This window comes from Syngnathus floridae, chromosome 11 (genome assembly GCF_059516105.1).
Source record: "Syngnathus floridae isolate MCC-2025c chromosome 11, RoL_Sflo_1.0, whole genome shotgun sequence".
In the NCBI taxonomy this organism is placed as follows: Eukaryota; Metazoa; Chordata; class Actinopteri; order Syngnathiformes; family Syngnathidae; genus Syngnathus; species Syngnathus floridae.
In genome coordinates, this window is record NC_142423.1 from 13,437,384 (window position 1) to 13,464,079 (window position 26,696).

The 26,696-nt window shown below is 47.2% G+C and overlaps 1 protein-coding gene across 5 annotated transcripts; it reads right to left on the minus strand.

Moving 5' to 3' along the window:
- Positions 1 to 7,783: 7,783 nt before the first annotated feature.
- Positions 7,784 to 25,844, minus strand: mtss1 (MTSS I-BAR domain containing 1). 5 transcript variants are annotated; one of them, XM_088389871.1, is made up of 15 exons: positions 25,127 to 25,844; positions 20,820 to 20,881; positions 19,881 to 19,954; positions 16,628 to 16,712; positions 16,186 to 16,277; positions 16,029 to 16,103; positions 13,317 to 13,474; positions 13,144 to 13,251; positions 12,796 to 12,893; positions 12,632 to 12,707; positions 11,945 to 12,115; positions 11,389 to 11,499; positions 11,063 to 11,213; positions 10,910 to 10,936; positions 7,784 to 10,608 (listed from the first exon to the last, which is right to left on the minus strand). In XM_088389871.1, exons 1-15 carry the CDS (start codon positions 25,196 to 25,198, stop codon positions 9,539 to 9,541), a joined length of 2,430 nt encoding a protein of 809 aa, XP_088245997.1. In that variant the 5' UTR covers positions 25,199 to 25,844; the 3' UTR covers positions 7,784 to 9,538. The 5 variants fall into 5 exon arrangements, with proteins under 5 accessions (XP_088245997.1, XP_088245996.1, XP_088245998.1 ...); XM_088389870.1 differs by lacking the exon at positions 11,945 to 12,115 and having other exon boundaries at positions 7,784 to 9,913; positions 10,013 to 10,608; positions 25,127 to 25,843; XM_088389872.1 differs by lacking the exon at positions 11,945 to 12,115 and having other exon boundaries at positions 20,764 to 20,881.
- Positions 25,845 to 26,696: the final 852 nt, after the last annotated feature.

Here is a 26,696-nt window from a genome sequence, read left to right on the forward strand (position 1 = left end):
AGTAGAAAGCGAAAGAAGCACACAAATGAAGGAGAAGTCACAATTGGATGTCAAGAGGAGAAGGCAAAAAAAAGGATGCAAATAAAGAATACAAGATAGGGACAAATGGAAAGGAGAAAAAAGATGTGTGCAACTAAAAAAAATATATATAGAAATGTAAGTATACAGGAATTTAAACACACAGCAGGACTCAGCATGATGGAATGAATGGAATACCCTCCAAGGGCTCTTATTGGTCGAGAGAGTCATGTGGGCGGCCAAGAATGCAACCATTGGCCGGAAAAAGGAAGGCAGGAGTATTTGAACTAACCTCAGCTCTCAGCACAGCTGGCAGCGGAATTTGATATCCGGGTGACTAACAGACATTTTTTTCCAATTTGACATCCGAATGACTAACCTGTTTCCCGTCTTTGTTGCCACCGATGAAGGCAAACATTCCACACACACACACACAAACGACTTGTTTTAATTTACTCACCGGACGTGAGTTGCCACACATGACAACAACTTGACTTTTCTTACCACAAGACGTTTAACGTCTGGCGGGAAGGCCGTAACAGAGGGCACAAGGGAAGGATGCAAATGAAGGAGTCAAGAGAAGGACACAACCGAAGAAGAAAAGTGATGAGCTCAATCAAACGAGTAGCGGTGCAGACGAGCCGAGTCGAGACAACCACGTGACAAAAGACAGGCTTGCCGGGTTAGAATTCTGCGGCCGGCATCACACACAGACACACACGCACACACATCCTGCAACTGGAACAACACGTTGGGGAAGTTTCATTCATTCAGTCGGCGCATGTTTTCTCAGGGCACTCATTCACTCGCTGTTGTTTTCACAAGGGCTTGTCTACACACACATTCACACATTTTATACACACACACATGCTACAAAAAATAAATAAATTAACCACAATCACATTTTGCAGATTTGGTCGACAATAACTTATGCGGAGCACACACTGATATTTATACACTGTGTCAAGATCACACAGAGGTCAAATACGTGGAACAAAAGCGCCGTATTGTTTTCACAAAAAGTCCGACACACTTTTGACCCGCCTAAGACAAACTTCACCAACAATCAGGTTAAGACTCAGAACAAAAGAAAGCACAACATCAACAAACCACCTTGAGTGACATCAAATTAAATAAAACCTTCGACATCTTAATATCCCCCGTTTAACACGAAGTCACACAATTTCAACTGCTCTGTCGAAGTTTTAAAGAAAAAAACATTCGACGGCAGAAGCCTTTCTTTTTTACAGCTTCTCCCACGGGAGCTTTTTCTTCTTCCAAGAAATTCCCGAACGTTCTGCGAAAAGCTTGAATGGAATTCCTCGAGTGGCTTTTTCCTTCTTTATTTTTTTTCTTATTTTGAGCTGTAAAAGAAAAAGCTGAGGGCTTATTTTCATTCCCTGCGCCTCCTTTTCTTCTCTCTCTGCCTTCATTTCTTCCTTCATTGCCTTCTTTGCTTCCTTTCCACCTCTTGCTACTTTTGCTTCTTATGTCTTGATGTTCCCTCTTCATTCTCTCCTTTCTTATTTTTTGCCTGGCTGTAATGTCATCATGTATTCATCTTTGTCTTTCACACATCACCCAGCAAAGGCAGGATATTTTATCACATGCACACAAGCCTGCTTCATACTTTTTGCCATATAAGAGCAAAAATAGAGAAGCAAGTGTTAATATACATACACAATTAATTTGGGCACAGAACCTATGTTTAACTCTCCTGTCTTTGCTGGGTTCTGTGTGAAGTGCCAAGGTGGATCAAAATGTTATAGTAGGTCTGATGCAATTGTTTGGCAAGATCTCTGTGTGAAAGGTGTGCAGGCACGAGTGTGGGAAAGTCTTTTGAGGAATGAGTGAATCACACTATCAGCTATGTGTGTGCTTGTGCGGGCGTGAATGATTCCATCCATCCATCTTCTGTACCGCTTTGTCCCCACGGGGGTCACGGGCGTGCTGGAGCCTATCCCAACCGTCATCGGGCAGTAGAAGGGGGACACCCTGAACCGGTTGCCAGCCAATCACAGGGCACACAGAGTGAACAACCATTCGCACTCACACCTAGGGACGATTTGGAGTGCTCAATCGGCCGACCAAGCATGTTTTGGGGATGTGGGAGGGAACCGGAGTGCCAGGAGAAAACCACACGGACACAGGGAGAACATGCAAACTCCACACAGGGAGGGCCGGAGGTGGAATCGAACCCAAACCCTCCTAAATGTGAGGCGGACGTGGTACCCACTGAGCCGCCGCGTGAATATTTCCACGAAAAGAGTGCACATTTTCAATGAGAAAAATATAATTTTTACAAAATATAAACTACAGACGCAAAATATGTTCACCCATTCAAAAAAAGCAATTTCATTATCATTGTTAGAGTAGAGCAGACAAACGGGGGGGGGGGGGAAGCACACATGATATATGGGACACTTCCTGTGGCAAACCGCTCCTGTACACGTGAGTCTTTTAAGAGTTCCCTGAACTGCATATCATGTTTTACTACACAAGAACTGACACACATACACACACAGCAGCTGCTACGGGCCAAGCGACTTCTCAGTAGAAGCTGGTGTGCATCCAAAAGCCAAGATGCCACGTCAAGAGGAGGCGGGATGATATTGGACGAGGCTGTGTGTGTGTGGGAGGGGGCGGGGCAGAAGGAAGGAAGGAAGGAAGGAAGGAAGGAAGGAAGGAAGGAAGGAAGGAAGGAAGGAAGGAAGGAAGGAAGGAAGGAAGGAAGGAAGGAAGGAAGGAAGGAAGGAAGGAAGGAAGGAAGGAAGCGACTAACGTTCTCATACACACAATTGAAAAGATCTCACCTTCTCACAGGCACGACTGTCACCCTCGCAGGTGAACGATTCCGCACCATACACACTTCTGAAATGATGTCTGGCAAAAATATTTCCACCCACTTCCCTCATGTGCTCACAACATAAACGTGTCGGGACACATGACATAAATGCTCTCACACACGAGTGAAATGCTTTCTTATGCTTCGCTCAGTTTTGAAAAATTTGAAAAAAGTGTGAAGCTACCAGAACATTCATTTTCCCCCCCGATGATGTTAGCAACAAGCTTTCATTCACATGATGGTGGCACGGGAAAATGACATATTGGGGTGGGGGCAATGAGGGCAGTGGGTAGGGCTCCAGGCCGGGGCGTTTGCGATGCAGGGGGTTCCTATACTTTTATTTTGGTAGTATAAATCCCTCGACACACACACACACAAAGAAAAGGACACACAATTGTGTCCGGGCCTGAACGATCCGGAACAAAAGGAATCAGCGATGACCCCGTTGTGTGAGCTTGTGTGTGTGCGTGTAGGAAACGATGTCTTCCTCGCTGTGTGTCATGTGAAGGGTCCTTAATGATGGTCTTTGTTCTCAAGTTCAAAGTTCAGCACGAGGTATTGCGTTGAGGCCCTTTCCGTCGTAACTTTCCATCCCCTTCAAAGTGGCCATTTCCACGACACTGGCACGAACTTGAGAAGGTGATCATCTTTAAGCTGCCATTTTCGACCTTTGCCAGAAAGGTTGTGAACTTCAGCCCACTTGTGTTGGAAGCAATCGTCAGCGCACCCATCTCAGGCTCCACTTGCCAGATGCTGCGTCTCTGTGTGAAAGCGAAGGCGGTCGCTCCAAAAGATTTCCAAGACATTTCCCTCGTCCAGCCGCTCTCAGAAGGTAGCCGCTTGAATGTGACCCCTCTTGACCCCTGTCTCATATCTTGCGTCGACCCTTGACCCCATGTTCGCCTCTCCTCATTGAGACACCAAGGTCAACCTCCGCTTTGGGCCAAGACTTGGGTTCCTGGTTCTCTGGAAGTCTTTCAAGGGGACGCTTCAAAACAAAACAGCAGCATTCCGCAACTTTTCAGACATGGTGTCCAAGGCAAAATGGCCACCTCAAGCCAAGCGTCAGACTTTCTGAGTCTTCTCAGGCCTGATCCTTTTCTGTGGGCCCACTTACAGTAGAAAAGTCAACCAAATTTCTTGTGCAACTCCCACTAGGGGCTGAATTCCAGTGGTGGATACCAAGGTAGATTTTCTTTTTGGTATGGCCTCACATAAGCACCGCATAACGTAACATGGTTTATGACAAGCAGGTGTGATAACGCACCGTTGTGTATGTGTGTGTGTGAGTGTGAGGGGGGGGCAGTGTGGGTGGGACGAGGGGGCTTATCTTGCAGCTGAGGTGTGACTTGGATTTCACATGTCCAACGACATTTTCCACGAAACGGCGCTATTGAGTCTTCCCTCTTCAGCAAAGACTCCTGACCATCAAGTGGGTCCTTAAAATACCCCAACTTGCTTGTGTGTGTGTGTGGAGTGAAAGTGTGTGAACATGTGAGTGCATCAACATGTGTCAGTGTGGCGCTGAGAGAACGTCAAAGCCTTTTCTGCCGGTAATGTCGTTTTAAACACACACCGTTGTAGGTGGGTGTACACTTGCACTCTCGCTTGTGTGTGTTAATATGTAACACAACTTGTCAAGCAAGCATGTGTATCATGTGGACGCACCTTCCACTGAAAGACGAAGTGTTTGCTTTGCCGCAACAGGCAGTGTGTGTGGGTGTGTGTTAATATGTGATATTTGTTAATTCATAAATAAAAACTACAATAATTGGGTGGATATGAATAATATTATTTTTAAAAGGAAAACAGTTATTATATCCATAATGACGAGTATTGGTTGCATTCATTTTGCAGCTTCTTCTGTACAGATTTGTTTTTCCAGCTTCTTTTTACACGTGTATGTCAGCGTTAAAAGTGTAAATGCTAGGTGAGCGGACCTCCATAAGTGTTTCCTTTCATGGCCAAAGTACACATGCACACACAGTCATTTGTGAATGAAAAAGTGCCGTCAGCGTGTGTGGTTCCTTCCTCGACTCGGGCGCCTTTGAACGTGTGCGCTCCCTCTCGGTGGAATGCGCGGTTGGCGGGAGGCCAAGCGGGCGCTCCTCCGACCACGCCGGCGGGAAAAAAAAAACAGCACGGCAACAAGTGTGAGCAGTGAAAGGTCATTTCTTCAAGTAGCGTCTTATCCTTAGCAAAACGTAACCTTAACTAGCCTGACTTAAGTCAACGCGACCTACCCGAACACTAAGCTTTCGGAATTTCATATGGCCATAATCGCGTGAAAAAATCCATATCGGTCAGGCCTTAGTCATAAAAGTAACAAACAAAATAGAAAGACTTAAACGGGTTGCTCATGATAATGAATAAGAAACCTTGCATCTCCTTTTAGCGTGTCTAACTTCTCCACCAAGGGCAGTGAAACAGTCATGAGGACTGAAAAGAAAAGAAGAGTTTCACAGCTACTGTTAGTGAATTGGTAAGCTGCAATACTCACGGAGGATAAAGAATATATGCCAGTGAGTATTATGTTGGCTATCTGAAGCCTCATTTTTAAGTAATTGTGCCAAATTGCTGCTCGTTGTTAAGTAAAGAGGTCACGGGAATCCACCAAGGCATAACAATTTGCGTACTTGACAGCTGGGTAAGATGATGATGTTTTGCAGTAAGTGTTATAACTTTCCGTATGGAAACTAGAGAGAAGTTTTGATTGAGTCAAAAAGTGAGCTCCAGTGGAACAAGTCAGACTCATTCAGTCTCACTGAGTCACTTCTTGCAGCGGTCACACGCACACACAAGACACCAGACCCCGCCCCCGCCACTTGCCCATTGGCTGAGAGGCTCGGAACTTTGGCGGGCTTTTTCCTTTCCTCGTGACTAGCGCCACTGTCGTCAGCGAGGAAGCACGCAGTGGGTACAAAAGTTCAGCGGGGTAGTTGCCACGGCTGTGCATAAATCTACCCCCCACTGCCACCACCTCCTTTTACACAAACCGCCCCCACTCACCGAAACCACCATCTGAGAAAGTCTTGGACAAACTTTTTTTTTTTTATCTGTACGTTACACATTCATCTAAGTCTTGACTCAAAAAGAGGCTCGGAGAATTTTTTTTACTCGCATGTAGATAGGAGGAGGCATCTACTTGAGGCGAGGCTTGTACGGAACCACTAAGTAAAATCATATTAAACAATTTTAGCGTTAATCATACATGATTTAATGTTGTGGTGTGCCAAAGAGCATCACATTGTGAACATTCCACACAACGCCATGATGCAACCACACCCCTTCGTGAATGGCCGTGCGTCGTCAAGGTGATGCCCACAACCACCTTGACATTCAAAGGGCAACTTTGTCAAGCACCTCAAGAGCGAGTAGAAACATCAGTTAGTTTGATTGGTTGTTTTTTACATGTTATCTGCCTCAAGTCTTTGCACAGCGCGCCCGGCCGGCCTTCTGCTTCCTTTTGGTCTCGCCGCCACTGTTTGGTTAGTGATAACTGGTGGGGGCAACAGCGGCTCGATTATCAGCTAACCTTGAGTTCGTTAGCACCGCCGCCCGCTATGTGATAGGGGCATCTCGTGAGCTCTGCTGGAGTCTTTTATGGCAGCAAACACAACAAGAACAAAAATGCGGTAGAGATGAATGCGGCAGGAATAAAAAAAATTGAAGTCAAAGGTCAAAGTTGTGTGGGTAAAAAAAAAAAAAAAAAAGCCAAGAATTGGCATCAGTTTTTTCTTTGGCTTTTTGTGCAACCTTCATTCCTGAAGGTGTATCAATGAAGTGTGAAGAAAAAATTGCTGTTATGAAAAGTGCCATGTTGGATTTTGAGGGCAAAAAAATGATTTGTTTCATTTTGGAAACAGTGAAAAAGTAAGTGCTGTTAAAACTATTCAGATACACTATACATGAAGTGTTAGTTTTTGATGAACTTTTACAATTAAAAATAAAAATGTTTTTGCCATTGCAGTGTGCTGTTTGTCCCCCTTCTCAGGAGTTGCGTCACGGTGTGCTGCGCCCCCTTCTGGTGCGAGCAGGCACGATCAGCTGGTGCAATGTGACTGCAACAAGCGCCAGCCAAATTTGTGCCGAGTCACCGTGACGTGGCCGCTGAGTCAGTCACTGGTCCGATTTGGGCCAGCCATGACTCACTTTCCCAATATGCATGAGCGTGTCTGCTTGTGATCACTTTCTCTCCATGACAAGGCCGGAAAAGTGTCCAATCTAAGGCCCCTGGGTCCAAATCTGGCTAGAATACTAAATTCAGCTCACCGGGCTTTAATTTGGACCTCAAAAGTAATAAGACACTTGGAACGGCCCAGGTGGCAAAAGCAGCAAGAGGATTTGGGCCAATATGATGTGCTCAGATTGCTTTTTATGATATCGTGCTTCCAAAATGACGGCAGGGAAAATTTTGTACATGTGACGCAATGAGGCGATTAGACTTGTACACGGTTTGGCCTGGCTCCTGCTGAGTGCATCATAACATCCATTAGAGAAGATTGGATGTTGCTATTTTAAGGGAAAGTGGACGGGGCATCATAAGATGATGAGTCAGCATCAGCTTGTATGTGTGTGTGTGTGTGTGTGTGTGTGTGTGTTACCTGAGAGCAAAGAGGTGCGTCAGTGCACAACAAAAGCAGAGGTGAGTCAATCCACTTGTTGTCATCGCTGTTATTGACGGACACGCTGCTCTAGGAAAAGGTCACATCATTAGAGATGGCTGAACATTCTAATAATGCAAGAAATCCTCTAAATTCACTTTTTAAAGTCATAGGAGAGCAAAATTTAACAAAATGGTCTCACCGGTTGGGTGGGGGGGACATAGACCAACTCTATGCGCTTTGAATCCTCTTGGAACGACCTTGGCTGACCTTAAGGGGGGGGGGGGAATCAAGAATCAATGAGTCAACTCTCCTGTTGTTTGTTTCAAATATTCATGGAGCAGCGTGACCTGCTCCATGTTTAATCATCAACCGAAAACTCCAGAAATAATCCAATAGACAGTAGGACAAAAAGCTAATTACAATATTGAGGCCTTTTTTTCATTTCTAGAGCGGTGGAAAAGAAAAAAAACACGCGCGTGTTTCATCATTCCAAAAACTAGACGTATTTGTAACAAGTAGCATTTTCTAGCTTTTAATCATGTTTGCTATGCACTTATAAAAAATAAAGTTAACAAGAATCTACACCTTTTTCCAACTCAAGCCTCAACAATGACTCAGCAACAGCCCTCCATTGATCCTCTGACATCATATTGGATTTCTTTGGACAGCAAACACAAGCGGCGACCTCCATTGTGCCTCAATTATTTTACGATTCATCTCTAGCGTTTAACGATTTACGTGATTTATGAAGCCCATCTCTGCTGCGCCAAACAGCAGTATTTTTTTTGACGAGCACTCTCGATATAATTATGTGATGGCACTGGAGAAGAAAAAGAAAAAAAAACAATAACCGAAAAAGTACATTCTAATAGTTGGTGCCCTTGCCAGGACCTTTTAAGGATCTTCTACAAAAATAGCACATCGGCGTCATACCTGACGGAGCCGATGCAGAAAAATACAATATGCATGTATAGATATTTCAAAAGGAATATGTACAACCAGAAAGAACAAGAGAAAGCCAATTGAGCTGTAACTGTGGCGACCACCGGCCAGACCAGAAATCAAAACTTGAACGTCCAACTAAGACTAAAAGTCAATTCGCCAAACCTGCACAGCATATAAGAGGCACACAAAAAAATATTTTTTTTTTTACTATTTTTACTTTCTCATACTAAATCAAAAACAACGAGTATTCTAAAACACCTCAAAGGAACTTTTTTTTTCATAGAATTGTTGCATGGACTGAATAAAAGCTTCTCTAACCCTGAACTCAATCCCAAAAGCGAAGAGCACCATCGTGCGGCCAAAACGAGTAATGCAACGGGAACATTTTTGAGCTTTCCTCCTCATAGCCCCGCTATGAGGTCCACGAAGAATAAAACTATACTTAAAAAATTAAACACTAGAGATTCTGTTCATTCCCAAAACTGCTGACTCAGCTCCTTCTCCTCCAACTTATTTGCAGTCCTCGTGTTCAGTCAACATTGAATTACTGTTGGAAAGATCAGCATTGGAAAAATAAAAGAAAATGGATCCGCATTTGAAAATAGAAGCGACTAAAGTAGGTCTAAGTGTCATTCATGGCGGTTATCTAAAGAAAGCTGAGCCAATTGGGAGAAGCGCATCAAGCGCACCCAGGCCAGACAGCCAGAATTCTTGCAAGCAGGAAGTGACTACTAAATTCCAGCATTTTTTTTTTAAGTTGAACTTTCCATATGAATTCACAGGGTTCAAGTAAATGACTGTTAAAGATTAAAAAATAAAATAAGTTGGCTCTTAAAAAAGAACTTAAAGCTTTTTTTTTTTTTTTGCATTGTGCAAGCCAAAATAAGAGTGACCAACTCTAACGTCGACAAACGAAACTTAGGTACTGCCCTCGCATGTGAAATTGGGGAGCTGAATGCCAAAGCTTCACTCCTTGTGGACATTTACAGATAACGTTCGAGAAATTTGCTGTGACTTTGCCAGCCGACTAACTAACAAGATTTCCATGTCCTGGTCAAAAAGGAGAACCGTCAAGTCAAACAAAAGGCAGAAAAAAACAGGCGCAAATCAGGCAAGCAACGTCTCAATTGTGATTGACGGGCGGGGGAAGCTGGGGGGCCGAGCGGTCGTTGGTCAGGGTCCTTTTGAGCTTCACACCCTTGATCAGCTTCAGCATGTCCATGTCCCCCCTCGCTTGCATCGGGACGTCCAGATCTTGGTCCAGGTCCTGGTCCCGGCTGGAGAGCAGTGGGTTCTGCTCCTGAGTCAAGTAGCCTGGGATGGAGTCCTCTCGCTGGGCATGGGAGGCCGGAAGCTGGGCCTTCTGCTGCTGGAAGAGCTTCTGTTTGTGCTGCTGGTTTGGAAACTGGACTCGGGCTTGGAACTGAGCCTGACTGTTGATCTGGGGCCGGTTCTGTTTCTGAAACTGTTGCTCGTAGTGAAACTGCTGCATTTGCGCCTGGTGGTTGAGCTGTTGCAGATGCTGCTGCTGCAGATGCTGCTGCATTTGTGCCTGGTGGTTGAGCTGTTGCAGATGCTGCTGCTGCTGCATTTGCGCCTGGTGGTTGAGCTGTTGCAGATGCTGCTGCTGCTGCTGCTGCTGCTGCTTGGCAACGGCGCCTTCTGGCGGAACGCTGAGTACCGGCACCGGGATGGGCATCTGACCAGGCACCAGCTGATAGTATGGCGAATACGAGGAGGATGAGGTGGAGGACAGCGGCAGGGCGCTGAGGCTCTGCGTGGAAGCGAAGAGTTTATTGTAACCGAAACCTCCTCCTGAGGTCGCGATGAACACGTTCTCGTCGCTGCCCCGGGTCGTCGCCCCCGCCGGGACCTGCGGCGTGCAGATGGGGATGGGCACGCCGCCGCTGATGGTGCCCCGTCGGTACGCGGGCTTGGTCGACGGCTTGCGCCGGATGGTGGCCGTGTGCGAGCCGCCCGTCAGCTCCGTCTCGGCCAGCAGGCTGACGGTGGAGGCGGGACGTTTGGACTGGGCGAACTTCCGGTACTGTAGGCCCAAGTCCGAGTTCCTGGGGATGGTGGAGGACTTGTCGAAGTCTGACTGGGCGCCGCCGCCCCCGCTGCCGCCGTGCGACAGGTGGTGCAGGGAGATGGAGTCGCTGTCCCCGTGCAGGGAAATTGACTCGTAGTCAACTGGAGAGGGAGAACAAGACGCACGAGTGACATCGGGGCACTTTTGTGCTCTTTGCAAAGTTGAACTTGCCAGAAGAAATAACGCTTGCCAACAAATGTGGCTACTTTTGAAAAGAGCCACAAGTAACCTTTCACACGGAACCAGGGTAATGCTGACACAGTCGACGGCGGCGTGCACGTACACTAATTGCACTTCATCCAACTTTGTTTTGAGAGCCAAGCTCATTAAACTGAAGATGAAGCAAAGGGAGGATGCAAGCAGGATGAGGAGGAGGGAAAAGGAAAACAAACAGAGACCTACCATAGAGGGGAGGCTCTCTCTTTACAGCTGGAAAAGAAGGAAGGAAGGAGGGATTCTTTTTAAGCAAAGAAAACAAAAGCAAAATGACGGACCGAAGGGCTCCAGACAGTGGCGAGGGCGATTCAAAGTGGCGTGCACGCGGGTGCTCCTCACCGTGCGTGTGAATGGTGTCCTCGGAGCAGGACGGCGTGGTGGTCTGCGTGCTGTAGCCGCTGGAGCAGTGCAGTGAGTCCCGGCTGCTACGCGGGGCATCCGCCGTCAAGGCACCCAGAGTCAGGGCCAGCTGATCCCGGGCAGAACACGACTGAACAGACCAACGTGGACAATGAGTTATTCATTTTTGGAAAAGGGGGGGGCATCTCGATGACACATGCTCTGGGAGTAATTATTTCTAGGCTCTATCAGCAAACCTTTTTTACTTTTCTGATTTACTCAAAATGTTTGCCTGATGAGGCACAGCTACTGTGTGTATGAAGTACCTGGCCAGACGTAGACATAGCGCGGGCCCTCTCGCTGTGAGGAGGTGCCAGGAGGCCGTTCTCGCCACTCATGCCCGCGGAAGCCAGCTGATTGGTGGAGCCCACTGCATCCTGACACACACGCACACAAACATTAGCGTGATGAGCCGCTGATCAACAAAACGACAATCAAGACGGGGATGCTAAATGCAGCAGGGGAATGAGACCAAAAATTGGGATGCGCCCCGATGTCACGAATGCTGGTGGCATGATTGTTTCGTGTGCAAATATTCATTCTTAATGGAACATCAAACAAAAATGAAAAAGTCACAGATGTCGTTAATTTGACATATTTTGGATTTGAGCCTCAAAATTGGGAAAACGGATAGTTGCTCAATGTTTGTGTGTGTCCGATTAACCAAGCAATACGGCAGACTCTTTCATTTTGGATGACTAACTGCAAATGAAAGGGTGGAAGTGAAGGTCAACGCACAGACGGTGGGAGGCCGATGCGATGGGGCGGACAGCTACCACCATGCACCACACCACAAAAAGGGAGAAAGCGAGTACGCCTCACAGTGGTCATATCCCGGCGGCTGACGCGGCGGCCCGGCGGGGGGCGACGGCCGGCGTAACCGCAGCGAGCACGGCCAACCTGTCGGGCGCCCGAGCGAGAGGGAGCGCTCCCTTCGCTGAGGGAGCGGCCATTTTCGGCGCTGCCCATGGGAAGATAGCGGCAGGAGCGCTGCTGCACACAGGAGAAGCAGCGTGTCCTTTTTGGACCTTTCATTTTGGAACAGCCATTTAGTCAAACATTAGTGAGAGTGCTACTGAGTAAGCAGTGGATTCTCCCAAGTTCTCCAGAATTCGACTTAGAGTGAACATCAAATTAAAAATAAAAAAGCCTTATCAACAGATTCTGATCCATTTTGAGGAACGATCTCCATCTCCATTTTCCCGGTACTTTCTTCCCTTGCCATGGATGAATTTGATAAATTCGATAAATTGTGCAGTCTTACGTTTTTTCATTATTTCCTTTAAGAAACGATCATGTGGATAAAGTTGCACTAAATCCGTGGATGACCAACTCTTGGAAGATAAACAAACCCAATGCACCCCCAAAAGTGGTACATTATGAAAGTCAACCAAAAGCCTCTAGAAGAAAAACACAAAACTTGGCAGCTGCAAGCATGGTCATCCAACTTTGTGAAGTCAGTGAGCATAGAAATGTTCATTTTCCACACATGGCGCGAGTTGCCGTTACCTGGATGTGCACGCCGTCCACAGCACAGCTGATGGAGTCCAAGGAAGGGACGTGCCGCACCGACCCAGAATGGTAGCTAATCAAAGAAAAGTCAAAAGAGTGTTAAAGGCCACACCAAAAACAAAAAAAAAAGGGAGAAATTAAGTTAAGTCCGAGCATATCACCTGCTGACGCTGCTCTTCCTGGACAGCGTGTTGCAGGGAGAGGCCGGCGGTGTCTGGTAGGCATAGCTGAAGTCAGAACCTTTAAGGTCCAAAATCACCTGAGAAAATGAAGAAAACTCACAATCAGATCGGAACCGGACATTCACCCAATGTAACAAATATGTGGCCATGTGAAATACAGCACACGGCTCAGTGTCGTGTTGCCCTCTGCATTCAACACAAAGACCAAAACGCCTCCGTAACTCGATGACCAACAACTTCAATATTCCACCAGGTGGCGCCATGTCCACTGCTCTTTGGTTTCAAAGAGAGAAAAAAAGAAAATACTGCAACAAGGAGAACACGTGCCTGTTCGCTGGCCGGTGGCAGTTTGTTGGGCTCGGCTGTCAGCGCGGTGAGATCGTCCAGGATGGTCTGCAGGTGGGTCACCTCACCCAGCACGTTGATCTCGTGGTCCTAAATGGCACAGTGGCATCGTGGTCAGCACATGGAGGCAGAAGTGCGTGCACGCAAACACTGACCAGCACTGGCTTCAGCATGGTGACAAAGGTGCAGTAGCGCGCCCGCTCCTCAATGAGCGCCCGGCACACGGCCCTCTTCTCCGTCTCCTCCAGGACGGCGTAGCGCACGTTGACGTCCTGCAGTGCGCTGTCCAGCTGCCCGCGCACAGCATCCTTGCCTGAAGACAAACACGCAAAAGGCAGTGCTTTTATCGTTCCTAACGGATGGATGCGCTCAACAATTCCCACAGGTCCACGTACTGAGAAAAAAAGAAAAAAAAACACCAGACTGTTTGTCGCTTTTAAGTATACGTCTCACAAAGTGACAGCAGAGGGCAGTGTACTCTGTTTTTCCATATTTTTAATTGGCTTCTAGGTTGCATCGGAGGAATTGCGTCAAAGGGATTCATAAGTGAGAAAACCTTTCTATACACGTCACAATGAAATCGTATGTTTTGGGATTTGCACTCGTGGGTTTGTTTTCTTCGCATGCAGATGTGCAAGCGATGGCTTGGGGACTCCAGTTTGAGAATCATTGCTTTAGTGGGGCCACCAAGCAAGCTGCTTTGTCTTCCCGGTTTGTTCTTATGTGATTGTACGCCAGTCGTCGGCCATTTCAAAAATTCCTACAGCAACCCAAGCTTGCATGTGCGAGCACAGGGCCAGCAGACATTTTTGTTGCACAGCGTCTGCGTACGGGTGCACCGCTGGGTCAGTGAGATCGTTTTCACATAGCTAACAGAAGCTCCATGTCGCCAAGTCTGCCTGAGGTCTGACCTCCACAGACGCCCCTCCACTGACACACACACACACATGCACAATGTGTGGCTGTGACTTGGCAATGGCAACAATACACCGACATGAATGGTGGAACATGACTCCTGCTACGCTGCATGAGGTGAAACCATTTTACAGAAAAACCACACTATGAAATGTTCCGCGAGAAAAGGGGCGGGTTGGGGGGTGAAACGGAGATTGTAATTGCTCCAGATTGAAGCCGTCAGTGTCGAGCTTAACAAACCGTAAATTTTCTGTCCCCCCAAAATAACACAGTCATCAACGTGCAAGCTGCGGGCACAAAAGTGAGAGCACCTTTAAAAGTGAAAATGTCCAAATTGGGTCTATCATTTGTGTGTTTATTGCGCAATCAATAATATTGCAGCTATTTGAATTTGCGACGCCCACGTCGGTTTCGATTCCCAACAGTTTAAAGAAAGCCATTAGAGTGAGCGTAAACAGCCTGAGGCACTTGAGAGAAAGCAGCAGTAGGCAAAAAAGGCCATGCTTGAGAAGCACTTTCTTCGCACCTAAAACCAGTCCGTCTGCATTCCTGAAACCCGCACGCACAATGGGGGACTGACCACTAGCCTGGGGCGCCCTTAAATGACAATCGACAGCGATAACTAGAAGGTATGTCGGGCAGTCTCATCTCGGCAGATCAATCGCAACGAGCCACACGAACACAAAATGGAGGCTTTCTCGCCCTTTCTCACTTCACCCGAGAGTTCACAAATAATGTCTGACCTCGTCGTAGTAACGCACAGCGACCGCCACCTTTAAAGCTCCCTCATCTCCTCCCATCATCTGCCTCTCGCTACGAGCAACTTGAGACGCCATCTGAAGTGGTCGCGTACCGCATAATGATAGAGCTCGTGGACGCGCACGCAAACGCGGAACGCTCCGTAATTATATTTTCGCCCAAGCTCATCATGAATGAACTGAAGTGAACCGAGCGAGGCGCAGAGGCAAAGAAATTGACATGCAAAACGGCAGGAGTGCCTAAGCAAGGAGAGAAGCGGTGGAAAGTAATGCAGCTCAAAAACTTTCCTTCAAGTCCCTCAAAGTCAAAAGAAATGTCTTCTCTCGATTAGACAGAGCGTTTACGACCTTGTCAAATTGGAATGATTAGCAGTAGGGGTGTCCACTGTATGCACTGGCAAGCACGCTTTTCTCGGGTTGGCCCGACTGTCAATGAAGTAGAACCTGCAAAAATCTTTTCCTATGCCGAAACATAACCACATGTTGCATCACAAAATATACCCGCCGTGCCGAAAGCCAACGGCTGAAACGAGTTGCATTTACCTTGGGAGGGTCGGCAGTGTCACTCATTGGGTATGTGATGTGTTTACCAAGTGTGTGTGTGTGTGTGTGTGTTGCGTGTGCTAGAGCTTGAGGAGGTGTGTCTGAACATGTGTTGGGGCGTTGCCTCTTTGCTACGATCATAAAAGGCCGTAGGCAATCGTATATTCTGCCAAGTGGTAATCTTCGGTTTTGGGGATTGTGTGGCCAGGTGTTGCCATGGTGATCACCGGGTGTGTCACGGGAGTCTCCTTCCACAAGAGATTAAGCAAAACCCTCCAGAGTCAAATATTCAAATTCCTAAATTTCACTGGATGACTCCCACGCCACTCACGGGGTCAGGCTGCGCCATTTGAAGCCAAACACACTCAGTCGAAAATTGGAATTCATCATAATAACAATGATGTAAGAATTGTAACTTTTTTTGGATCATATTTTTATCCTGGAAAAGACGCCGTAATGGTTGTCTGAGTGATGTGTTGGTCCACCACTTAGGAAGGGAGAAGTTATGGATGAAATTGTTTTATCAGCATTCCTTCCCCCACAATTTAGCATAACACAATTTATTGCAAACAATTTTGCGTGTTGCATTCAGCGTATGGACGAGTATCAGTTTCTGTCAATGCCATCAAACAAGCTCTGTTTCCATCATACCTTTTTTGACCTTCTTCTGCAGTTTGACAGTATCGGATGACTTTTTCTTAATATCTGCCCTCGCCTTTTTATACTCTGAAACGAGAACAAAAATACATGCACGTGAATGCGGCGTTGCGGAGCGGGCAGGGACTTTTTCCGTGCCCGGCTGGCAAACCTTTGGCGTGGTCTTTGTCCAGCTGACTGGCCGCTTTCTTCCACTCCTCCATCTTCAACTCCAACGGTGTGATGAGACTTTCTGACAGCGCTCTGGGAGGGCAAAAGACGTCTTGGTGAAATCACCTTTTGGTCGTTTGACAGAAGATGACATGGAAACGCCTGGTCGCTATTTCCCGGGAATTGCCGACCTCAATCGAGCCACTCAAAGTTGACGTATGACTACACTTTAAAGTTGAGGCTGTTGCGCAAGCTAAGCGTTTGGGGTCTGCTGCCCTCGCACACACTGTCAACTCATGACAAGCCTCCTCTTGATAGGAGCAGACGTCACCGTCTGGCATTCCCACAGTGAGAGAAAAGGTGGCAGACGCATTTTTGCGTCTCCTCATTTGCCTTCAGGTGTTTGAATACGTCACAAGCGCAACAGCGTGTGCGTGTCTTACGTGGTGAAAAGCTTGAGTTTGGATTCAATGCTGCGCTGTCTCATACACATCCTGGTTAGCGCCGAGCCGATCTCCTTGGTAGCACCTGCAAAACAAAAAAACACCCATGAGATGCCACAAGTGGTCTTTTGTGCTTTGAAATGTATTTGAAATTATTTACAGCAGTTAATGAACCAATGTTAGTTTTAATGCGTCAGTTGAAAAAAAAAAAAAAAGTGGAGCCTGCCCTGCACTAGATTGTAGACATTAATTGGTTCATTGTGTAATGAGTAACTTAAGGGTGAGGCAGCCATTCAAATTTTAAAGTAACAACGGAGGCTTGCGAGAGCGTCTTAGTCTTGAGTGATTTATGCACAAATGCAGGCAATAAATTTATGAGAAACACACCTTTTATCAGTACGTCATTTTTTACGAAGTCAAAACAGGCAGTGCAACATTAAACCGAGCAGGCTGGATGGAATAACGAAAGAACACGAGGGGGGAAACAAACTGCTGACTCATAGATGGAATTATGTAAAATCCAGAGGGGGGGGGTTGGGGGTGTAAACCCTACTGAAAGCGGCACAACTCTGGCAAATGAGAGCGTTCATGCAAAGGCGCCAGCAAATACAAGAACGTGATGTCAGTGAACATAGAGCAATTCACTCCTACGAGCTACACCCAAAGCCTGCTGCAAGGTGTGACGAGGCATGTTTGCTTTATTTGCCTTCCCCTCCCTGTCACACTCGAGCCATTAAAATGACTGCGGCCGTTTGAATCCCGCCCGGTGCACAGAGCACATTTCACGCTCCAGGCCATCCAAACAAGCACGCCGTTTGTCATGGGACAAGCAACATCGAGCGTTTTCCCCTCCCGTGTGTGGCTGTTGATTATAAAGCGCACAGAATGCAAATAGGGAGCTGCCAGAGGGTGCTCGGGTCATGTCAAGTAACAAAACAAGAATATTAAAAAAAAAGAAATAAATGAATCTTTTAAGTGCTTTGTGATCATGATGTGTCTTCTGTAGGCAATTAACAAGCGCAGATTTCCACAATTAGATCCCCTGTCACTGCGGCAAGAGACACACCATCATGGTAATGACCCATTAGGAAAATAAAATGATGGCCTCGCCTTGCCCGCAATGAGAAGAAACCAGCCCGTGTGTTCGTGCCCTTCGCCGGTCTGCCGAACGGAAGCGCACGTAAAGGTGAAAGGAAAATAAGCTGCACTCGTCGTCATTTCCAATTTTCCTTCTGAGAGGGGAAGACAGAGGCCAGAGTGTTGGGCAGCCTCGCCGAAGCTGCCGTTTTTCCGGGCTGGCCTGGCTCATAATGGGGCTCATTCAACAACGGCTCGTCCGGCTATGCGTGCGACTCGCCGTGCGGTTGCCGCGACCACGTGCGCAAAACCTCATCAATCTTCCCGTCTGCTTGTATTGAACCACTTATTGATTCATTGACCGGCTTTTCGGGGTGAAGTTATTGTTGTCCTTCAGCCGCAGACGTTAGGAAACTTCCATAATGGCCCGTCAGCACCTTGTCAGCATGCGTGTTTGCTTTTGTGGGGGGGGGGGGGGGGGGGGGAAAGAAAGCCTCGTGATGCCAAGATGTCAACCGGTCCTGGGTTGCCATGGTGATGAGTCATGCGGGAATACCACAGAAGGCAAGGAGGAAGAACACTTTTTTAAAATCATCTGACGATGACAAGTCTTATGAAATCTGGTGCTTTTTTCTTTTGCAATCTGGTGCTTCCCACTCTACCGATCATTTTTGTCTTAACAATCCCAAATTGTTTAGAAGCCAAATCAGCCGGCAATTTTCAGAAGACTTTGACGACATTAGCACCTATTGAATCCAATCTTGACAAGAGTGTGATATCATCAGCCGAGCCACAAAAACACTCATAGAGCCCAGAGAGCCATGTGACATCATCCAGCATGACACAGACACGGCGCCGCCTCGCAGCTTCTATTTGTGGCCACCAATCGATATTGATGAGCGGGCAAATTGGGACAGTGGCTCTTTATTCCCCATCGCATGCAAACGGTCAATCAAATTGCACACATGGCCTTCGAGGCTCCCCATGGGTCCCACGCAAAAGTCTGAGCCTTGTCGCCCTTGTGCAAGTCAGCTGTTGCGCCGCTATTGGACAAACACACTCGGTTGGACAAAGCAGCTGACGAGCTAAAGTAGCGGCCCAAAGGACGGAGGAGGAGGCAGCTGTCTAAACACACACACACACACAGGTGGGCGAATACGCTTGGGCAACACGCCATCACCCCGGCTAACACTTAGCTTACAGCTAACAGATGGCAGCGGTTCTCTTTGCGAGCGGCGCCAAGGCAGAGGAGTTGCCGGGCCGCAAATGCCACAGTTGGAGCCAGCATGTTCGAGATGTTCACACTTTGAAGGACACTGACGCGAGGTTGAGGACGTGCTACTGATTTTCTCTCTTCCTGGATTCTGCCTGCCTCGCAAAATAAATCAAATGGGTTTTATCATTTGAAAATTAACATGACGTGGCGTTAAACTAGTGCATCAGCAAAACAAAACCTCGATTTTTACAAGCGTTAATCTTGTTTTGCTTGAGCTTGATTGATCCATCTCGTGATGTTCTGAGCGTGACCTAAAGACGCGTCTTCAGAGAACCTCTTGGCCTCCCAGTGATGACACACGTTGGGCAGCGTGACCCGTTTAAGTGCCTCGAGTCTGTGTTTTCACAAGAACGCGTCTTCAAAATCAAAAGCCTCCTTTGTTCTTTACTCCTAACAATTCATCACAAGTGATGAGCCTTTAAAACCCAGCAAAGATGCTAGAAACTTTTTTGCAAGAATCACGCTATTTCTGATTTTTCCTTTTGTCCACACATTTCCAAGGACGTCCACTTGTAACTTTCAGCTGCTGTTTGAAGCTGCTCAATGGCGAGCGGCGATTGTCACACGACGTCAGAATGTGAAGTATGCCTGCCTGCTTTTTTTTTCGTGATGTCATCCGATTACATTTGAAGAGCAAAAAGACAAAAACATTCAGGCATGACGGCGCAGGCCTGCTGCTGTTGCTGCTGCTTCCTTGGAGGGGAGCGGCCACGATTGGCTTTGCCGCTGGGCCTCCCGCCCACGTGCTGGATTTCATTTGAATACCAACTGCTCTTACATAATCGCAGCGAGCGTCTTAAGACTACAGCTCAGAGCTCCCCATGCGCAGCTGGAGAATCAACACAGCGTGCAGGAGAAGCCCTTTCTGCTTGACAGACAGACAGATGTGTTTGTGTTTACCTCTGGAGCCCATCGCCATGTCTGCAACCTTCTGAAAAGCATCCAGGAAGGCACCCGTCACCAGGATGGTGGTCCTGAATAGTGCGACAGACAACAATAAATAATTGCACTCCAAAAAAAGAGGAACAGGTGTAACGGCCGGGCACCGCGTCGGAAATAATTTGGGTCGAGGAAGGGAACAAAATACTTCTCTTTTGTATTCAGAGGGAACAATTGAATGATGCTCAAACGTGGCGAGCATTACATTTGCCAGGAAATGAAAGACTCTCAAATAAAGATTATTGACACAGTGACTTTGTGGTTCCTCCTTAGCAACTTAAGCGGAGTTATTAATCAAACTGGATAGATGTTCGTTTGTCGCCTGCCAGAGGAGCAGCACGTGGCTGGAGTAAAAAACGACGAGCTTGCTGCTCTTTGCCGAGTTTGAACACACAACATCTCAGCAGCAAGCAAAAATTGACTCAAACAAGGACATCATCAAGCAGCCCCTCCCCGACTTGCTCACTCTGTGGTTCAGTTATTGGACGACTGACTGCTAAAAGCCACATGAGAGACTCTCAAAGGCCAGTTCGGCAGTGCAACTGGAAACCCGCTCAAGCCACATCATTATCATCAATGGGCCTATTGTCTGCTCTGTGTGTTAGGTTATGAATGCTACTCTAGCACTGCATGAGCAAACACACACACAAGGCCATCACTCTGAGAAAGCGAACCGAGAAGATCAGATGACAGTGTCTGTGCGTGCTCTCGTGTGAAGCGGAGCAAAGAAGCAAAATGGCTACCTGGCTTGCTGTTTCACAACCGGTCTGGGATGGCTCATTTCACAATCTTTGAAGGTATATGCTCCGATATTAGAACACACGATAGCATTTCACCAGCTTGCTGGTGGAAGGACTTAGATGTGACATGACGAGTGTCGGCCATTGCTACAAGTCGTACCTGAGCTGGGACTGAAGTTTGACTCCCTTGCTGGCAAAGTCCTCCCACGTGGGATAGCTGGCCTGCAGAAAAACAAACAGCGGTGTTTACACTCGTTTCACTCAGCAACAAGTTCATTTCAAAGCAAACAATACAAACAAAAAACACAACACAATAAACAAAGCACACAAATACTGGCAAACTAGGTTTGAAATGTTTGGAATGGGGATAGCCCAAGCAGGGTTTAACCGGTTCCTCTTATCCAGGATAAAAAAAAACAAAGAAAACAATTAACTATTAACCTCCAACTACACATGTAACTGTCATAAAATGTTATCTGTCTAACAAGGCATGGAGTTTAAAATTCAACTTCAGATCATCTGAAATTATTGATGACTAATCAACAATGAAGCAGAGGGGGAAAAAAAATAAAATCAAGTTAACAGCCGGCGAGCTGCTCATATGAAGACAGCAGACAAGGTTAGCATCTTTGCCGCAGGAGTGCAACGTGCCCTTCAGGGTCCACAAACCCGTTTTGACGGATGATGTCATCCAAGGCGCCTTTCGCACTGCGGGCGCTCGACGCGGCGGCAGCTGCTCAGCCACAACGCCACCGACTCTCTTCGACCCATCTGACCTCTGATGAAATGCCTTCAAGCGTCTCGCGCTATCTCGATAACGCGATTCTTCTGCCACCTCGAACGTGTCCCCATTTTGCTTGTCGTCAGAATCTTTCGAGCGTCTTTCTCCCATGAATGTCACAAAATAGCGCTGAAGAGGCAAACTGGACCTTTCATCAATTCCCCCGTGCCTTTCACACAAAGTGGAACTTTATCATGTTGGCTTTTGTACGGCGATCTCCAGCAATGTCTAAAACGGTCGTGGGAAAGCGCCGACCGCTGCCGACCCGAGCGGTCATGAGAGGCGAGTCGCGGCTGTTAAACTTGACACCTCAGTCCTGACTTTTGGCTCGCCTGCATTGTGCTTTTGCTACAAAGTAATTTCGGGAGAAAATTCCAATTTAGAAGCAGCAAATCTTGATGTCCACGATGCCAACTTGGAAAAATGAGCCAAGCAGTCGGTGAGAACGAAAGCAAGCTGATTCCCGGGCAACTTCTCACCTAAACCTGACATTCTCCCCGAGATTGTCGTGACCGCCGGGAATGTTCACAGGTCTCTGCCGTTTTGAATGTTCTGCGAGACTTATTTCCACTCTGCTCCACCAGGAGCCCCGGCTGCTACGAGGAGAGGAGCCCTGCACTCAATCGAGAAGAAACCACAGTCTTGTTGTTTCGGAACATTTGCGAAGAGCTTTGGAGCATTTTCAGCGAGGGAGGCTGGGGGCGGGCCAAGGAGAATGAGAAGATCATGAACGCAATCTGCCGGCGCCTTTTCGCCAAGCTGCGTGTCGATGCGTTGCGCGCGCTGAGCCCGAGCGAGCGTTCAAAGCCTCCGCGGCTGCTCAAACAGCAGCTTGAGAGGCTTGTTTGAGCAGCGCTGGCTGAGTCCGAGCGGGACAAAAGGAGCCAAAGCAGACGGCCGGGGCGTGTCAACATCACGCTAATGGTTTCTTTGGAGACGTACCGCAAAAGTATGAGCTTGTCGCCGAAGTGAGCGAGCTCACACTGCCCAATGTCGACGTCTCTGCGGACGAGGCCCGCTTTCAAGTCGCCAGGGCCTCGGATCGCCATCTGCTCAAATAGAGCGGCTTTGCTTTCTCCGACCCTCGTGGAAACAAACCTCAAGTGTCTTCTTACTCATTTACTGACTGAAAGACTCCCAAGCAAACAACAAATGTGACTTTGTGCAAGGATTCTTAACTCTAAACGAGTGCTGACTTCGTTTCAGGAAGTCTAATGACACAGAATTGCTTCATGTTCCTCATTGGATCAGTCAGCTGGGTGGATTCAGGTCCAAAGGCGGATGAGTCGTCATCTCTCCCGACTGTGTTGATAGCTCGCCATGACTTTAACCATTTTAAACCTTTAAACGGGAGTGCTGCTCCAAGTGCAGTACGTGCGTGTTGGTGTGTCACAGCACCCCACCCTCCATTGAGCGTCACTCATCCGTCTTGCTACCTGTCGACTCATGTTCGTCCATCCCTTGCCGTGTACTCGCCATCCTCCTGAAATGGAACTGCTTTGTTTTTTTACGTTTTAATATTAACAGTGCTTCATTTGGTTTGGAACTCGTGTGACGGTTCCTAAAGTTTTACAGTTGGGAAGGGGAGGCTTGCTTCCAAATCCAGACAACAATCCAAAGGTTCCAGTGTGCAAGTAGTCAGTTGTCAGACTTTGCCATTCTACTCACTCACACACACACGCAAGCACACACACATCACGGTTTCAATTTCAGTCAAGAGGCAAGGAGGAGCAGCAAGAAGAGGTCTACTGCGACGTTCTCCTTTCAAGTAAACAACTCACAAGCATAAATTGAATCCTTGTGAAGCGCGAAGACACTGCGGGAACGAGAGGACAGCGATGCGGTGCACCGATGGCAGGAGGGAAGGAGCGAGGGATGGACGGCGGAGTGAAAAAGCACAAATGTGTGGGCTCCTGGCGGGAGATTGCTTTTAGCGCTACTGTCACAAACCATGCTAGCTGGTCTGGTCAATCACACGCATTTTTCCTCATCTGAAACGGCAACGAGCAGCACTTTGGCAGCCAGCCAGCAATTCTTCTCTTCAAGCCGGTCACCGCCACTGCCTGTCGACTGAACGTCAACAAGAGCATTGACACATCGCTTTCTTTACCTCGCTGACGTGAATGTTAACGAACACGACAAAATGCCATAGACGGGCTAACGGTGAGCGCCAGTGTTGCAGTGTTACCTGCCGCCACTGAGGAGCTATTTTTGGAACGGGCTACACGTCGGTGACCCCTGATTTAAGCGACACTGCATGACTTTGGACTGCGGGAGGAACCTGCAGTCGAGGGATTAACTAGCGGCTCCTTCGTCAACAGGGCGTGTGCATATGCGACTAATTAGTGTAATGACCCCGACGAGCTCGGGCAGGTTTCTGACAGACCGATCAAAAGCAATCGAGTCAAGTCGAGATTTATCCTGACAGAAAGGCCGATTAATTGGATAGGACTGCCGGAATGGCAGAAGGCGAGAGCCAATGCCATGCTTGGAACACCGCCATGGATGCCCCCCCATACACACACATAGTTCTTCCTAATTGTGTTCCAGTACACGTGAGTCACATCTAGCTCTACAAGTTCCATCAGGTAAGCAACAAATTGCTTGGCAATCGGCACGAAACTCGAAGCTGCTCGATTGCTTCTTCTTTGTCAGGCAGCTCTCGGATATCAAACGCAAAATTTAGCAAACAGGTGTTGAGAAAATCGTCTCGCGAAAATGAGTCATTTGAGGAGCCGCCGTTACGCAAGCCTCGTCGGATTTGTCGTCTGTGTCATTATCTTGTCATAATTGAGACGGTAGAAGACTCAATGGAGAAGTCACGTGCCACGCTGCACCAGGTCGCCTGATTGCCCACCCCACCCTTGACCCCCGTTTTCACATGGCCCAACAGGAGTTGGAAAACTCAATATAACCGAAATCAAAGTCCAGCATGTCAAATTTGGCGTTCGAGTTAATGCCCCACAAAAAAAACAGACCTTGCAGGACTTTACGTTTGTATCTCCTAGTATACTTTCATCAGCACTTTCATCCATCAATTTATTAATGTTAGTTGAAGCACTATGTAGCAAGTACTTAATGCGGCAGCAATCAAATACATTCAGAATCATATTTCTATCTACTTGGGGTCACAATCATCAAAGAGCAATAGGGTTATTTGTGACTTTGAGTGTGCATGACTTTAAAAGCCCCTTTGTGTCTTTGTTGTGTTAAAAGCTAAGCTATGTGCTTGAGTTGAAAACACAAAGTGTCATTTTGTAGGTTGAGTTTGACAGTACATTTGAACTGGAAGTAGCAATGAACAGTTTGAAGAGTAAATCATGAATAATTGTCAACTATACGTCAAACTTGAAATCGAGTTAGACAAAACCAAGTTTACGCATAAAAATCAAAGCAAAAAGTGGTTAAAGGACGCTCGTATCTCAGGGCACCAACGTCCGCCCATCCATCCATATGTTGAAAAAAATGTAATATTGAGTCTGAAACGTAATACAATAAGGAAACGAGTAAAGATTAATTTCAAGCGTGTGAGTAGCGACTGCTTTTACTTGAAACATTTTACTATTCGAGTTGCTTCTAAACAGAAAACCCAACAATACGCGTGGACAACGCGGAACATACTGAACAATATTGTGATCATTCAAATCCACCAAAGTGTAATTTCGGTGCCATTTCAACACGATTACCTTCATGTCGTTCATGATGAGCTGGAAGAGACCTCCCAAGGCGCTGCATTCCTTCTCTATGCCCGCATCCATTTTCCACACAGGCAAAAAAAAAAGGGGAACGTGAATCCAACTTTGTCTTCTTTAGAAAAACAGTTTTCAAATACTCCCAATGGTAGAATCAATGGAGGCCTTTGGAAGGGGTTAACACTACACCAGCCGTGGGGCAAAGTCCACTTTTCGTCAAATTAAACCGCCCCCAAAAGTGCAGCAGGAAAAAAAAAACACGAGGAGGGAGACACTCAGCCGATGCTAGCCCCCGGCCAAGCGGATAAACATCCCGGGAAATAGCACATTTTGCCGGACTGAGCTTGCTTGGGAAACCCTGAAAAGTTGGTCGCTTACGGAGGGCTAGCTAACCGCGGCTAGGTGGCTAACTGCGCTAGCAACCTGTAACTACGAGTGGCGACATGGCACCGCTCCGATTCCTCGCCTCTCCGTCGTTCTCCTGTCCTTCTTCGTCTTTATATTATTTTATTTCTTTCTGGGAAATCAACAATTAAGTGTCATTATTTCCCAGCGGTGCGTCGACGTTGCCTTGTGACGAGTTTCAGACGCCGTTTTTTTTCTTCCACTAGTCCAACGGACAGGGAGTCCTCCCACCTCCTTAGCTCCTTAGTGAGAGTGGAGCGCGCGTACGTGTGTGCTCGTGTAACGTGCATGCGTGTGCGTGCGTGTGGTTTTAATGGCCCACCCAAGCTAGTCACTGCCAACAAGATTTACATCCTGTCAGAACTTTCGAAATAAAAACATTAATTGCATCGTCATTGTTCACTCTCCAAGGAAGTACAGTTGTACTAATAATTGCAAAAAAAATGACTTTAGCAATCCGGATCACCTTTTAGTAGGGTGACTGAAAGAGTTTTGATGGTCATTGTAATAATAATAATAATTGCGCCACCAAGCTGCCTAATCGAGTTAAGTGTCAGTGTTATTTCACCTCCCTCCTTGGTTTTATTTTGAAGTCCGAGTGGAATCCGGTCATGAGTCCTGATAGTTTGACGTTGCGCATCCGGGCAAGGTGGAGGGAGGGTTTTTTTTGTGGGGCAAAGACGTGTGGGCGTCCCGGAGGGGCGGGGAGACACATGTAATTTAACAGTCAGTCAAGTTATTAGTCATTAGCCATTTTTCATTTTAATAAATCAAAATGACTGGAGTACTGTTAGGTAGAATAGAACAGAATAGAATAGAATACAATACAATACAATAGAATAGAATAGAATAAAAAGCTTTTACAGTATTGTCATTGTACAGTGGAGAGGCAGTGTATGCGCGTGCCCGTGTGCCCGCGTGTGCGCGCGTGTACGCGTGTGTATTGTGTGTGTGTTTTGCTGAGTCATCGCCTGGCAACAAGCTGACTCACTTCCCAGTGTCACCATAGCAACCAGCGCGGTTGTGTTGAATCACTGGGGCCTTCTAAATCCTAGTCTGGTTTCCATGGAAACAGTAATGGGAAGAGTTTTGTTGTGTTTTGTTGGGTACATTGGGACCACTCGCTGACCACAGTACAGTCTTGATTAGACCCAAAGGC